The sequence below is a fragment of the Manis pentadactyla genome, chromosome 1, assembly GCF_030020395.1.
Source record: "Manis pentadactyla isolate mManPen7 chromosome 1, mManPen7.hap1, whole genome shotgun sequence".
Classification (NCBI taxonomy): domain Eukaryota; kingdom Metazoa; phylum Chordata; class Mammalia; order Pholidota; family Manidae; genus Manis; species Manis pentadactyla.
Genome location: NC_080019.1, coordinates 165665970 through 165682832, shown reverse-complemented (window position 1 = coordinate 165682832; position 16863 = coordinate 165665970). Strand labels below are relative to the sequence as shown.

Sequence of the window (16863 nt, the reverse complement as noted above, 5' to 3'; positions counted from 1 at the left end):
AGGAAATGATGCTACACTTCCAGGTAAAGTAATGAAGTTGATGCTGGGAGCGAGTGGGACCAACTTTGCAGATTCCTCGAGTTTTGCTGTGGAGCTTTCTGTGTCACAGTAGAAGTGAAGACATTCTAACCGCAGTGCCACCAACTTCTGCCATTGACTGTGCCCTAATGTGAGACTCACGCAGCCCTACTCTGCCACACCAAGGGGCCGAGAGAGAAAGACTGCAGCTGCAAGCAGCTTCACCACCACTGGAGACTCTTGCCTTGCTTTCCTGCACTTCAAATGGAGTACTTGGAGAAGTGACTATATAGGAAGGAGTTCCTCATCACAGGCACCACAGGCTCACTAAGCCATTATGGCAGTTCTTCCTGATAAGTGACCATTGGCTTCATGATCCTTCTCAAGAGTGGGCAGACATTACTACCAACTGATTGGAGTTGTCATATCGAGGGAAGCCCGTTTGCCATCCTTAACCTTGACATTCCTTCAAGAATACAGATGACAAACAGTCACACCACAGATCAGCTTAGGTAGGACCTGATGTCTGGCTTAACCAGGAATGAGAAGGGGTAACGACAAATAGGACACTATTTAACGGAGTAGGAGGCATGACTTACAGTCCTCCAAGAATGGATGTGTAATTTCTATCTCAGGAGGTCTTTAAAAATACAGTGTAATCATCTTTTTAGATGCAGACCTACCTAAAGGCAGGGGCCCCATTAAACACCTTCTCCATCTTACGATTTGCTGTGATTTCATAAACAGTCTTTGGCTTCCTTATTTTGACTGAAACCACCAAAGCTTTGCTTTGGTAGGTTTTTACTGAATTTTATTACTTCTCCCCTTGGCTAATTGATTCCCTGGATGTCACTGTACATTCTGTGAATAAATATGAAGCTGACATCTAGGATGATGTTATATTTTTCCTCATTTTAAGGGACAAAAATCTGTGTGAACTGTTCTTTTAGTTACTGATTTTTGACAAATTTTTAGTAAGTTATTGCCATAGTTCCCTTTATTTTTTCCTGGCTCCTGAAAATTTAATCAGCTGAACTTAAACAGTAGGAATCTTCTGAGTAAAGTACTCCATACATAGCTAGTACTAAACTAAATTTTCAGTTTTTCTCAGATACTTGTTCTGGAAATTAGGACTTTAATTCTGTGTGCATTACTCCCTGATTATTCCGTAAACAAGCTTCTTGGTTATCCAAACCAAAGTCTTGCGATGTGTATTCTTTCATAATTTTAAACATTACCTGTATGCTTGCAGCCATTTCCTATAAACTGAATTTTAAAATTGGAATACCTTATGTTAATATAATTTTGTACTTAATACATTTTGAGCTATCTACATACTACATCATAGGTGGGTGAATATTTAAGATATTTAAGGTTCCTAAATATAAAAATAAAATACTTTTTCAAGTTTTGAAATTTGACTTCTTTGTTCTTAATTGATGTGTAGATGAAAGAGGAATTTAAAAACCTTCATTAAGACACATTAACAAAAACACATTACCAAAACCATTTATTAAAAATATCCTTAAGTATATATACTACTCCGTTAAGTCAAGGCCAACCTAATGTAATGAACTGCTATTATTGTTACTACTTTTACTATTCCTTGCCAGACTAGGAAAGACAAGAATTCTTTTTTCAGTTGTTTTGGGGTTTAACCAAAAAATTATATATACTTAAAATGTACATGATTCGATACACATATACTTGTGAAATGTTTACCACAAACAAGTTAATTGACATGTCCATCACCCCAGGTACCTTTTTGTATGTTTGGGCCTGGGAATGCCTAAGATCTGTTCTATTAGCAAATGTCAAGTGTACAATACAGTGTTATTAACTGTAATAGTCACACTGTCTAAGATGAGTCACATACAGTGTTGTTAATGTAATAGTCATGATCTAATGCCATACATTAGATCCTCAGAAGTTACTCATCTTTTAGCTGAAGTTTGTACCCTTTGACCAACATCTCCCTATTCCATCTATTCCAGAGCCTCTGGCAACCACCATTCTACTTTCTGTTTCTGTGAGTTCAACTTTCTTTATTTTAGATTCCACGTATAAGTAATATCATACAATATTTATTTTTGTTGGGCTTATTTCACCTAGCATAATGTTCTCCAGGTTCATTCATGATGCAAATGGCAGAATCTTTAACTTTTCTATGTCTGAAGAATAAAGTATTGTCTATCACCTGTCTCACCTTTTTGTAACCATTCATCCATCAGCGCTTAGGTTGTTTGCATGTTTCCATGTCTTGGCTGTCACATGGGAGTGCATTTCTCTCTTCAAGATATTTCCTTTGGATATATACCCAGAATTGGGATTTCTGAATCACATAGTAGTTCTATTTTAAATTTTTTGAGGAACCTCTGTATTGTTTTCCATATGGTTATATCAATTTACATTCCCACCAACAGTGCACAAGTGTTACTGTTTCTAACACATAATTATCTCTTCTCTTTTTGATAATAGCCATTCTAACAAGTGTGAGGTGACATTTCACTGTGGTTTTGATTTGCATTTCTCTGGTGATTAGTGATGTTTAATGCCTGTTCATCTACTTATTGGCCATTTGTATGTCTTTTTTAGAAAACTGCCTATTCTGATCCCTTGTCCATTTTTAAATCAGAGTGTTTTTTTGCTATTGAATTGTATGAGTTCCTTGTATATTTTACATATTACCCTTATAAAATAGATGATTTGGAAACATTCTCTTCCTTGTTGTGTGTTGCCTTTTCATTTTGCTGATCATTTCCTTTGCCATTCAGAAGCTCTGAAGTTTGATATAGTCACATTTGTTTTGTTGTGCTTTTGTGCTTTTGGTGTTATATCCAAAAAAGTCATTGCCAAGATCAATGTTAAGGAGCTTTTCACCTATGTGCTTTTCTAGGAATTTTGTGGCTTTAAAATCTTACATTTACAGGGCCTAGTTTTACTCTTTCATATGTGTGTATCCTGCTTTCCCAACACCATTTACTGAAGAGACTCTTTTTCCCATTGTGTGTTTTTGGTGCTCTTGTCAAAGACATTTCACTGTGGTTTTGATTTGCATTTATACGTGTGGGTTTATTTCTGGGCTTTCTATTCTGTTCCACTGGTCAGTGTGTCTGTTTTATGCCAGTACCATACTGTTATGATTACTGTAGTTTTGTTATATCATTTGAATCAGGAAGTGTTGTGGCTCTAGGTTTGTTCTTTTCAAGATAGTTTTGGTTATTCAGGCTATTCATCCTTGAACATCCTTGTGTTTCCAAACAAATTTTAGGATTATTTTTTGTACTTTTGTGAAAAATGCCATAGGAATTTTTATGGGGATTGCATTGAATTTGTAGGTGACTTTGAGTATTGTGGACACTTAAAAAATGTTAATTCTTCTAATACAAGAACACAGGGTATCTTTCTATTTATTCATGTATTCTTTAATTTCTTTCATTAGTGTCTTTGTTTTCAGTATATAGGTGTTTAATCTCCTTGGTTAGATTTAGTCCTAAGCATTTTATTATTTTTGATACTATTATAAATAAGATTGCTTTTTAAATTTCTTCTTCTTATTATTACATTACTAAATTGTTAGTAACAGAAATGTAACTGATTTTTACCTGTTGATTTTGTATCCTGCAACTTTACTGAATTCATTGATTAGTTCAAATAGTTTTCTGGTGAAATCTTTAGGTTTTCCATATATATATATATTATTATGTCATCTGTAAACAGAAAATTTTACTTCTTCTTTTCTGATTTTAAGGCCTTTTATTTCTTTTTTCATATTGAATTGCTCTGGTTAGTTAGGACTTACAGTACAGTGCTGAAGAGAAGTGGATATAGTGGGTGTCATTGTCTTATTCCCCATCTTGAAGAAAAGCTTTCAACTTTTTACTGTTGAGTATGATGTTAACTGTGGGTTTGTTATGTACAGCCTTTATTATGTTGAGCTATATCCCTTCTAAACCTAATTGGTTAATAGCTTTTATCATGAAAGATGTGGAATTTTGTCAAGTGCTCTTTCTGCTTCTGTTGAGATGATCATATGATTTTTATCCTTCATTTCAATGTGGCATATCATGTTTATTGATTTCTGTATGTTGAACCATCCTTATTTCCAGGGATCGATTCCACTTGAACATGGTATATGATCTTTGTATTGTGCTATTGAACTGGTTTGCTTCGTGTTTTGTTGTGGATTTTTGCATCTCTATTCATCAGTGATAGTAGCCTGTACCTTTCTTTCCTTCTAGTCCTTATCTGGTTTTGGAAAAACGGTAATGCCGGCCTTGTAAAATGAGTTTGGAAGTGTTCCTCTTCTCTAGTTTTTTGGAAGAGTTTGAGAAAGGTAGGCAATAGGCATTAATTCTTTAAATCTTTGATAGAGTTCTCCATTAAAGCCATCTGATCCTGGGGTTTTTTCGTTAGGAGATTTTTGATTATTGAAATCTCCTTGCAAGTTATAGGTTTTTCAGATTTTCTGTTTCTTCATAGTTAAGTCTTGGTAGTTTGTATGTTTCTAGGAATTTATCCATTTCTTCTAGGTTATACAATTTGTTGGCATATAATTATTATAGTCACTACTGATCCTTTGTGTTTCTGTGGTATCAGATGTAATGTCTCCTCTTTCATTTCTGTTTCTATTTATTTGAGTCTTCACTCTTTTAGTCTAATTTAGAGTTTATCAATTTTTTTTTTATCTTTTCAAAAAGCAACTCTAGTTCTATTGATCTCTCATTTTTCTAGTCTCTGTTTCATCTATTTCTGCTCTGATCTCTGTCGTTTCCCGCCTTTCGCTAACTTTGGGCTAAATTTGTTATTTTTTTAGTCCCTTGAGGTGTAAAGTTAGGATGGTTGTTTGAGATTGTTCCTGTTGCTTTATGTAGGTGTTTATCACTATAAGCTTTCGTTTATCTCGGTATGTTTTTAAATTTCGCTCTAGATTTTTTTTCTTTGATCCACTGGTTGTTCAAGAGTGTGTTGTTAATCTCTGCATATTTGTGAATTTTCCATCTTTCCTCCTGTTATTAATTTCTAGTTTTATACTATTATGGTCAGAAAAGCTACTTGATAGGATTTCAATTTTTGTGAACTTGTTAAGAATTGTTTTGTGATTTCTTAACAACATATGATCTATCCTGGAGAATGTGCCATGTGAGCTTGAGCAGAATGTGTATTTGGCTGCTTTTAGATGAAATATTGTGTGAATGTCTATTAGGTTCATTTGATCTAAAGTATGGTTCAAGCCCATTATTTCCTTATGATTTTCTCTCTGGATGATCTATCCATTGTTGAAAGTGGAATAATGAAAACCCCTACTATTATTGCATTTCTGTCTATTTCTGCCTTCATATTTGTTAATATTAATATATTTAGTTGCTCTGATGTTGGGTGTACATATATATTTACAATCAGTATATTCTCTTGATGAATTGACTCCTTTATCATTATACAGTTGACCCTTGCACAACATGAGTTTGAACTGTGTGGGTTCACTTATATGTGCATTTTTTTCAATAAATACATTGGAAAATTTTTTGGAGATTTTCCTGAATGGGTTCTATATTTTCATATTTTCAAGTTATTAATTAGTGTCCTCTCACTTAAGCTTGAAGAATGCCCTTTAGCATTTCTTGTAGGTAGGTCTAGTGGTAATGAACTCCCTCGACTTTTCTTTATTCGGAAGATTTTTTATGTCGCCTTCATTTCTGAAGGACAGCTGTTGCTGGGGCAAGTACTCTTGGTTGGCAGGACTTTTTTTTCTTTCAGCACTTTGATTATATCTTCTCTCTGTCTCCTGACCTGCAAGGTTTCTGCTCGTAGTCTGGTGGGGGTTCCCATGTATTGGAGGAATTTTTTCTCAGAGGAGCTATATAAATCTCTGCAGACTAATACATAAAAAAAAGGAAGAAAAAAACTAACATGATATGATTCCTTCCACTGCTGTCCCTTTGGCCTACTTACTTATGTACTTGCTGAAGCATCTACCTAGTGTTCAGGCTCTACACCATGGAGATTTTAACATGTTGTAAGTTGTGATTGTTGTGGTAGCTCCTATCTGAAGGAAAAAGTTGAAGTTCCATTAGCAGTTAGGAAAAGTAATTTCTGACCCAGAGAATGAATAACTCTGGTGGTTTTCTTTGTCCTGTTATCTACCTTAAATAGCACAACATATTTTATCAGTCCTGGTCATTAAATCACTGCACTACTGATTGTTCTCATTTCTGCCTTTGATAACCAGTAGTTCTTTAGTAGTATTTAGTCTTATATGTAAACATTAAGCTCTATGTATCAGCTACTGAAAACAAGTTCCTAAACATAGCCACCGTGTTCAAGGATTTCACTATCCAGTGGGAAAAATAAGCATAAAGTGTACTAAAATGTGATGTGTAAGTATTTGTAAGCGTGGTGTGATCACAGAGCAGATATCATCCCACCCTTGAGAGGTGTGTGCCTATGTTTCTAACATCCTAGTAGTTTTACCACTTTTAAAATATTTATATTGGGGTTCACAGTTGATACTCATTTTAAAGTTAGTTGGGTTGTATTAACTGTGTTTAGTTAATGTTTTCAGGGAGAGACATTATTTCACCTTCATTTTACCCAAACAACACATTAATGAGGTATTTTGTCAAGAGTAGTAGCAACATTTTTTGAGGGCTTGATAGGTGTAGAATGCTGAGCTCTGTGTTGAGGGCATGCAAAGTTATAAAGCACAATTCCTCATTTGAAAAGGTACAGTCTCCTTGGGGAATTAACATTTAGAAAGAGGACAAATACTATAGAGCAGCAACTTAAGTTTCTGAAAACACTGTTTTTAATGCATCTTCACATTTATTCTTTATAATAACCCTGTAAGGCAAGTTATTGTAAATACCATATGGATAAGAAAATTTAGTGGCTTCCCATAATTATACAACTAATGTGTGGCAGAGACAGCACTTGAAACCACCTGACTTTACAGCATGTCCTGCCTTGACATAGGTGGAACTGAGTAGTTCATATAGAAATCCAAGAACAGGCCTCACAAGCCCTGCCAGAGACCAAAGCACATGTCAGGATCAAGTGTGCAGTGAAGAAGTGAAGACACAGCTGGGCCAATACCAAATGCTGAGCAAAGAGCAGAAAACCAAAAGTCTGAAATGAGAAAAACCCAACAAGCAGAAACCAAAGGGAATTTTGAGGGAGGTACTGCTAGGGATTTTGTGAAGATATAAAAGAACTGGGAGTCAGTCAGGGCAGCTTTTAGCCCAGTGCAATGGCAAAATCCCTTTCAAAGACTGAGTTTCCTGCTGGTTGTAAAAATACATACCATTCTGAACCTAAATTTTAACAGGCATGGTAAGGTGTAAGGACATTTATTTGTATTTTGCATGAATTACACAGTCATATATTAAGGTGAATGTAAGGCTGGCTATATTACACATATTTCATTTCCAAGGTTTGTATTCAAGAATCTCACTTTTTAAACTTTACACATGGGTAAAATGTTCTTCATCTGCCACATTTCAAGTGCTCAGTAACCACATGTGGCTAGTGGTCACCATATTGGGCAGAATGGTAAACATGGATTCTTTTTATTTTTTTACTCATTTTTATTAAGGTATGATTGATATACACTCTTATGAAGGTTTCACATGAAAAACAATGTGGTTACTACATTTACCCATATTATCAAGTCCCCACCCATACCCCAATGCAGTCACTGTCCATCAGTGTAGTAACAGATCCACTATGTGCCTTCTTTGTGCTACACTGTTTTCGTGTGATCCCCCACACCATATGTACTAAACATAATACCCTTCCATCCCCTTCTCCCTCCCTCCCCACCCGCCCTCCCACACCCCTCCCCTTTGGTAACCAATAGTTCATTCTTGGAGTCTCCGAGTCTGCTGCTTTCTGTTCCTTCAGTTTTGCTTCATTGTTATACTCCACAAATGAGGGACATCTTTTGGCACTTGTCTTTCTCCCCCTGGCTTATTTCACTGAGCATGTCCTCCAGCTCCATCCATGTGGTTGCAAATGGTAGAATCTGTTTCTTTCTTACTGCCAAATAGTATTCCATTGTGTATATGTACCACATCTTCTTTATCCATTCATCTACTGACGGACACTTAGGTTGCTCCATATCTTGGCTATTGTAAAAAGTGCTGCGATAAACATAGGGGTGCATATGTCTTCTTGAATCTGACAAGTCATATTCTTTGGGTAAATTCCAAGGAGTGGGATTCCCGGGTCAAATGGTATTCCTATTTTTAGTTTTTTGAGGAACCTCCATATCGCTTCCCACAATGGTTGAACTAGCTTACATTCCCACCAGCAGTGTAGGAGGGTTCCCCTTTCTCCGCATCCTTGCCAGCATTTGTTGTTCTTAGTCTTTTCAATGCTGGCCATCCTTACTGGTATGAGATCATATCTCATTGTGGTTTTAATTTGCATTTCCCTGATGAGTAGTGATGATGAGCATCTTTTCATATGTCTGTTTGCCATCTGAATTTCTTCTTTGGAGAACTGTCTCTTCATATCCTCTGCCCATTTTTTAATCAGGTTATTTGCTATCTGGGTGTTGAGGTATGTAAGCTCTTTATATATTTTGGATGTCAACCCTTTGTCAGATATCTCATTTACAAATATATTCTCCCATACTGTAGGATGCCTTTTTGTTCTGTTGATGGAGTCCTTTGCTGTACAGAAACATTTTAGTTTGATGTAGTCCCATGAGTTCATCATTTTTGCTTTAAACATGGATTCTTTTTCTAAAAAAAATATTTTTGAAGTAATACATGCACATAAAAATATTCACAGTGCTCAGAAAGTAAAAAATGGAAAGTAAAATTATCATCCCTGCTTCCTTCTCAACCCCTGTTCCTTTCTCCAATGATACCAACTGTTAAACTTTCTATTGTATCCATTCAGGAAAAGAAAATTGTGTCTATCAAAATTTTAAATATTTTATATATATATATATATATATATATATATATATATAATAAGTTACAAAAATTGATTATAATTGGTATGCTGGTATACATCTGTATTTTATAAATATTTTTTTCAATTAAAACTGTCATCTTGGAGATCTTGACACACAATACATTTAGCTCTAACTCCCCTGTTTTAAAGGCTGTCTAGTGTTCCCTCATTTAGAAATGGTATTTATCAGTTTCCTAGTCTAGGCTTTTAAGTTGTTTCCAATTTTTTTGCTATTCAAACAGTGCTATAATACATATGGCCTTTGTTTTGTATGTTTCTAGGGAAAATTCTTAGTAATGCAATTGCTTGATCAAAGGATAAGAACATAGCCTTTAAAGGAGGACTCCCTAATGGTCCTCCATGATAAGTACTGTTTTTACCAGGAGGGAGTATAGGATCCGAGGCAAGGATAGGGCATAAACAATAAAGGGTGGAAAGAGAAGAAACCAGAGATAAAAGAAAGGTAAAAACTTTGCCTGTGAGACAAGATGATAAATATTTGTATCAGTAGTCTTAAGGGTGGCCTTTAAGTGTAATCAGTACAGTCCCTTCTGAGAGTAATTAAGAAAAAAGTTTAAAGTCGATGTGTTCTATTGTAAGAATAAAAATATATATATTTTTTATAACTGCTATTTAGTTTTATAAATATATTGCATATTTATTATATGTAGTTTAGAAAATGCAAGACAGTATAAAACAAAATAAATTTCAGCCATATTCAGAGAAAACCAATATTAATATTTTAATCTTACTTCTGTATATGTATGAGTTTTTACATAGTGGAGATCACACTATATAGACGTGTTTATAGCCAAACTTGCCTTCATGTACACCTTGATCTTGCTGATTTTTTTCTTTCAATACTCTTTGCCTGCTTTTTTCTTTTTAGGTAATAGAAATCTAACATTGTTTTGGAATGAATTTGGGTACCAGAATAACAAGGACATGGAGACGTCTTTAGAATCTATTCAGCACCAAAGAAAACAAGCCATGGCCATCCCATTCATCATTCAGTGTGGTGAGTGTTGAACTCCATTCTAATTAGCAAGTATTTAGTGAGTTCCTAATAAGCAATTCTTAACACAATGGTGTTAAAAAATGGGGTATGAGGCAGACCAAGGTGGGTAGGACAGGGTTCCTGCTTTCAAGGTTAGGGTCTTGGGGAGAGGTGAAAATAAGCATGGCAATAATTAGAACTGAAAAAATAAAAAGTGATGTAAAAGGGGTTGAGAAAGGAGAGAAAGAGAGCAGGAGGTTGAGGCAAGGCTTCATGGCAGAGGTAGCCTTTGCCACGGTGTTGAAAATAGAATTTTGATAGACAGAGATGTAGCAGGAAATGTGTATTAATACCATGTGTTTATTTAATTTGTGGTGGAATAATAGAAACAGTCACTTTTTCTATGTTTAATACCTAGTATTGTGTTAAACATATAGTAGGACTTAGTAACTGACACCTGAATGAACAACATTAAATAATAAAAGACAACATGTTAGAGGGCCTTGAATTCCAGTGTAAGAAGTTTTTACTCTAATAAGCAATGGAGAAGCACTGGAAGGTTTTCAGGAGAAGAATAGCATCACTGAAGCATTGCGCACTTACTGTGTGCCTGATACATCTTCCAGCCACTATACAAAGGGTTTGCGAATTAGAGACACTCTCCACTATCTGCAAGGAATCTGATGTCTAGTGGGAAAGGCAGCCAAGCAAACAAAAAAGCACTCTGTAGTGTTTAAATGTTGTAATTATTCACCACAGTGCCGAGAGAATACCTCCCTAACTTGGGCCTGGTGAGCCAAAGTGACCTGACTGGTCAGATGTAACTTGTAATAAGGTTGTTCTGACAGCTTAGTGAAGGGTGATTTGGAGAAGAGTTAGAGCAAAGGTTGGGGTCAGGCCTCTGAGGAGACTACGGCTATAATCCAGCATCCAGGTAAGAAATTGTAAGTGTCTGAATAAAAGTATGACAGAGAGATTTAAGAGGAATCTACATGACATATTTAGAAGGTATAATTGAGCAAGTTGGTGACACTCATGTAACAACCTATTGGATGATGATGATGATGGCTAAAAATTACAGCGTGTCTTTGATGTGTGCAAGGTGCTCTCAGAATCCAATCTCCAGTACCTGACAGCTGTATGAGATTAGGCAAATTCATTAACTTCTTTTAGTCTCAGTTTCCTTACTTATAAAATGACATTAGTATTTGTAGCTACATCTACAGTTTTCTGAAAATAAAATGAATTAACACATGTAAAGTTTATTAAATGCTTAATATAGTGTATTAGGGTTCTCCAGAGTAAGAGAACTGATAGGATAGATGGATGGATGGATGGATGGATGGATGGATGGATGGATGGATGGATGAATGGATGGATGAATGGATGGGTGGATAGATAAATACTAATTATAGAGAATTGGACTACATGAGTATGGAGGCTAAAATGTCAGCAAGCTGGGGACCCAGAAGAGCCATTGATTTAATTCCAGTTTGAGTCTGAAGGCCTGAGAACCAGGAGACCTAATGATGTAGTTTCAGTCTGAATGGTGATGGGCTCAATATGCAGGAAGAACTCATGTTTTAGTTTGACTCTGAAGGCAGGAAAAAACTGATGTCCCCGCTCAAGACAGGCAGGAAGAAGAAGTTCCTTCTTACTTACATGAGGGTCCACCTATATGTTCTAGACAGATTTCAATTGATTGAACGAGGCTCACCCACATTAGGAAGGGCAATGTGGTTTACTCAGTTTACTGCTTCAAATGTTAATCTCATCCAAAACACCATTACAGACACATTCAAAATAATGTTTGACCAAACATCTAGACACCCCATGGACCAATCAAATTGACACATAAAATTAACTACCACAGATAATATCTGGTGATGTTAGGTCTATCATTATTATGTCATTTAATCTTCAATCACCCTTTTAGGTAAGTATTAATATTAGTTGCCATTCACATAAGATGATACTGAAACAGAGAAAAGTAATTTGTCCAAGATCATAGAGGTGGTAAGTGGTAGAGCTATTCAGGTTCTTAATCACTGTGTGAACTGCCTGCATCCTAGATGAACAGAGAGAAATATTTACCTAAGAGCCATTAGCAGTGTGTCTGGAGGGAATTCAAATTAAAGTTAAGAATAACCTAGAAAGAGTGGAGTGCCTTGGTCTTAAAGGCTAGAGGGCCTATAAGGGACAAATGTACAAAAAAGTCAGAAACTACAGGTTGGAGAATAGGATAAGAGCAGAAAGAAAAGTGCAGAACAAGGAACTCTATAAATGGTTCAGAGAGGTGGATTTCCCTTGTGAGGTTAGTCATGTGGTTGAAGATGGCAAGTGGTATTGTCAGCAAATAACAGGTCAGAGGAAATGGGGGAGTCACATCACTGGAAGTCTTCATGTGGTTTATGAAGAGGTGTAAAGGGACCTATTGAGATTCTTTTGGCTAAAAGTAGCAGAAACCAACTAGAAAGAGCATAGGCGATCATAACAACAACAGCATTAACAGTAATAATAATTTATTGGTGGTGTCCTGGCAAAGCTTATAAATCCCAGACTAGTTGTGCCGTAAGACGTAATGGTATATGCTCAAGGATTAATTTGTCTTTAGTTTGAAAGATACCTCATACTTTTGTTATAGGCAGTGTGACATCTTACCATGGTAGATTAACTTCTGATTGCGGTCTTTTTTGTGTGTGATTTTGTTTTGATTATTAGATCTTTGCCTTAAATGGAGAGTCTTGCCGCCTTCTGTTAATTTTCAGGAAAAAGACTTTTTTGACATCTGGATTTGTGCTAATAATCCTAACCACTTGGAAAACAGGTAGTTTTCATGGTTTTCTAAAATTATCCATTTTTTATTTCCTAAAATACATATGAACCTGGAAAATGTCAGATACAGATACATTTTAGCTTAGTAGCTATAATCTTGTTGAACTCTTTCTAGTCCCTTGCCACCTGTGGAGAGATACTTGTCAGTGAGCTTTTCTATCAAGAGAGACCTGGATGTCGATGTCACTATTTGCAGACTGGTGTGTGCAGCTCTGTGGTTCAACTGGCAGGAGACTGTGACCCAGTGTTTAAGAGTTCTGCCTTCCAGTTCTTTTTCACATAACATGCAACCTTATTGTAAAGGACTCTTATCCAGAGGGTGTCTCTTGGGGCATTAAACTGTTAGGCCTTGTGCTTTTTCTATTTAAGTCCCATATTGATTTCATTGCTTTGTGCTCTTGGTGGAAGAAATTCAGACTAAAACAGGAAAGAGACCAATTAAATATTGATAAATGTCACTGTTATTACAAGCTTTTTTAGACTGGCATTGTTTTCCTTTGCAGGGAAGAGTTAGTACACCCCTTAAACAAAAGCGCCTCGAAGTCAAGCGTTGCTTTTTCTTGGAGTTTGTTCTTTCTGAGTCCTTTGGCCTGAATAAGGGGATCAATATTGCTCATGCAGTCATTAGAGTGATAACTCGTGTTTATTTTTATTCAGCCCCAGAAAAAAGAAAAGAGCAAGTAAAAAAAAATTAAAAGGAAAAAAATGTTCAGAAGTGGCTACTGTACCCCTTCTACCTATAGTCGCCAGGTGAATCATAGTTAGAGACTAAGGAAACATGTCCGAGGTGGCAAGGGCTCTTTGACTTTTCATGTTCTGGTTTTTCAGTCTCCCTTTCTTGGTTTGCAGCAGAATCTGTTACTTTATCCAAATAAACTTTGTCTTAGACCTCAAATATATAAAATAGGTGATTGCAGAACTGTTCCAATTGAATTGAAGGTTGGGAATCAGAGGGCCACAGAGAGCCACTTCTCATTTCCATTCCCTATGATCTGCAGAAAGCCTGGAGCTCTAGGGAGCATGATTATAAAACACCCAGTGAGTCTGGCTTCATTCTAGAGAAGTGAAAAGTCAAGCCCAAATGTGGGCAAAGAACATGTTCATGAAGCCACTGGCCAAGGTCTCTGACTCCCAACTGTATTCCAGTCTAAACTTGAAATGTAAATATCTCCCAAATAGAAATAATGTATTGGCTCAATTTCAGTATTAAGAACTTCTTAAAGTAAAGTGAGTAAAAAATTAATACTGATAACTTGTGAGCTAAAATCTTTTCGTATAGTGCAGGATAGTGTTTAGAGTTCAGACTCTGGGGCCAGACTGCCTGGGTTTTAATCCTGGCTCCCTTAGCTATGAAACTTTGGACTTATGATATAACCTCTCTGTAAGTCAGCTTCCCATTACTTAGAATGGGGTGTAATAATAGTACCTTTTGCATCTTCTCTGGGTCCAGCTGAGCTCCTTGTAAGGACAATCTTCTAAGTCCCTGGTTACTGGGGACCCCTTGATAACAAGACATGAGAATTTAGGCCCCTCCCCACACATGTAACCATACACCTATGACTTCTTAGGCCAGTCTGAGCATTACTGGACAGACTGAAACTGGGAATCTGTCTCTACAACTTCCCTTATCTCCAATTGACCATTATCCTTGAATTGGCACACTCTCACCCTCTTCTCCTTGAAAAGTGGTAATGCCATCACAGTTTTGTAAAATTAGTTTCAAAGCTACATTAATTCTGTTTCTTTTACACATCAAAGCAGTGCCAGTTGTGATGACAGGCAAGATAAATTTAGCCATGTTGATAGAAAACTGAGGGACCTTAAATGCTTAACATGCAAAAATCTTTTATTTATAATTTCTTAAGTCCTCGATTCTCTAAATATACTGACATAATTTTGGCCATCTGTGTTTCATTTATACTGAAAAGATTAGGAAAAAAAATATGTTGACAGAAAGAAATTTAGGGGAGATATAAAGAAAACTCCTGATTACAAGGGCAGTTACTTGAGGGTTGATAATTTCTTTTATGGAGGATCATTAACAGGGATGTAGATATGAAGATTCCTCGGGGAAGATAAATTAATCCGAAGACCTTACTCAATCCTCTGATTCAATATAGTAAGACAGACTGTGCACACCTTGAGAATATATGAAATAGTAAAACTCTGATATATATATGTGCCATTGGATTTGAACAGAATCACATAAAATAAGTTTATTAAAGTGATGAGTAGTGAAGCATAGTTATTAGGCAACATTCAATGAGTAGAAGGACAAGTAAAGAGATAAAAAGTGACATTGTTTATATTTACATAAAATATAGTTTAGTGTCAGCAGTTACCAGTTGTTAGCATTTTTAATGCCATTGAACAGCATTTGGATGAACATGTCTGTGTACAGAGTTTGAGCAGGAAACATAATAGCTCTTTCACATCTCAATTACATATGTTATCTGATTTTGTCTTTACAATAACCATATGAACTGTCATCATTTCTCAAAGGAGAAAACAGTGAATCTAAGAGAGGTCCAATGACTTGTCCAGGATTCCTCCATAGAACTGTAACTTGAAGCCAAGGATTTTGATATAAAACCTGCACTCTTTATGCCTTACCATACCTGCTTTTCAAAGGCATCTTTTTACATTTCAAGAAACCTGATTTATTCAAATACTTTATGATGACCTATTGCAGCATTTCACAAATGGTAATACCCAGAATTGGTGACTGAGGCAGGGTAAAATGGAGCCATGCCTTTTTTAGACCACCAAAGCTTCTTTTTGTTTTCCACTTTCAGCACAGAGGGAGGCTAGACCTTTTTATCACAGTACCTAAGAAATAGATATCAGTACATTTCCATTACATTCATGCTATGCACACATCTGCATTGAAAATAGGGATCACCAGCAGGTAAAACTGATGCCTATCATTGGAACCAAAAAAATCTGAATTTTGAAAAGGATGTTAAAAAAATATCTGTGTGGTTATATTGTATATTAAAATTTAATTTGTTTCCAAAAATCTTTAAATACAACTGAATGGATTGCATTTTAATAAAAATATTTGAGATTTTTCTTTTCCAAATAAAAACTTAATGTTGCCATAAGATTCTTTTCTCAAATGAAATAGAAACATATATAGGTACTACCCCACAGATGTCTTCACTTCAACACTGCAGGTGGCTATATATATAGTAGATGGCTCCTGATTTGTTTATCTGCCACCTTTCTTTGAAAATAGCAATGACAACATATACCATATGTGGGTGGACTTAAGTGTTTTTGGACACTAGCACTTGAATTTGATTGTAGTTTCTCACTGTTGGTAGAGGACAAGAAAAATGTATGCTGCAGCCCTGAGAAGCAGAGAAATTGTGAGATTGATCTGCTTCACTTTCCCTGCACTGTTTCATATGGGAGAAGGCATTCTCTCTGCTCTCAACTCCTCCTTCCTCTACTAGCTTAATACACATTTACTGCCTATAAATTTTGTCCCTTCCCCCCCCTTTTGGTACCTACCAGTAATAGAAAAACCCTTGTGTGAAGCAGGCTCCAAGATTTGACCTCAACATTTTGCCCCATTCCTGCACATCCCAGCCATGTGCTGAATCCAAGTCATGCCCAGTGGGAGTTGAACTTCTTATCCTTGCTGAGTCTCAATATCAAGGTAAACAATACAATACCTCAGTTTTTCAACAGGTTGGCTAACTCAGCTTCCCACAGCACAGTTATGAACACAAAAGTAGGAAAAAAAAGTCTCAAATTTTCCACACAAGGTGTCTCAAAAGTCCTTAGTATTTTTTGTAACTGTAACAAGGGACACTCTCATCCTCAGCCTGTTCATTGTTCATTTACACACTATTCTATTTGATTATATAATACATGTATTAGTCCACTAGTGATTCAGAACAGCACATTGGTAAGATTGGGAAGTAGAGAGACTTCCAGAAACAGACACACTGACAGCAGCAGGGAGAGAAGGATGTTGGGATGCTGCTGGCGGGGTCATGGAGGGCTAATTGGTGAAGGGCTCAGTAACCCCCGAGGTTGTCCCT

At 36.3% G+C, this 16863-nt stretch overlaps 1 protein-coding gene across 1 annotated transcript in view; it reads left to right on the top strand.

Moving 5' to 3' along the window:
- The window catches only part of MORC1 (MORC family CW-type zinc finger 1), a 155260-nt gene that overhangs the window by 81496 nt on the left and 56901 nt on the right, over window positions 1-16863 (top strand). The window contains exons 15-16 of the mRNA XM_057488608.1: window positions 9869-9997; window positions 12698-12803. Coding sequence (XP_057344591.1) covers window positions 9869-9997; window positions 12698-12803 — 235 coding nt within the window. The remainder of the gene's footprint in view (window positions 1-9868; window positions 9998-12697; window positions 12804-16863) is intronic.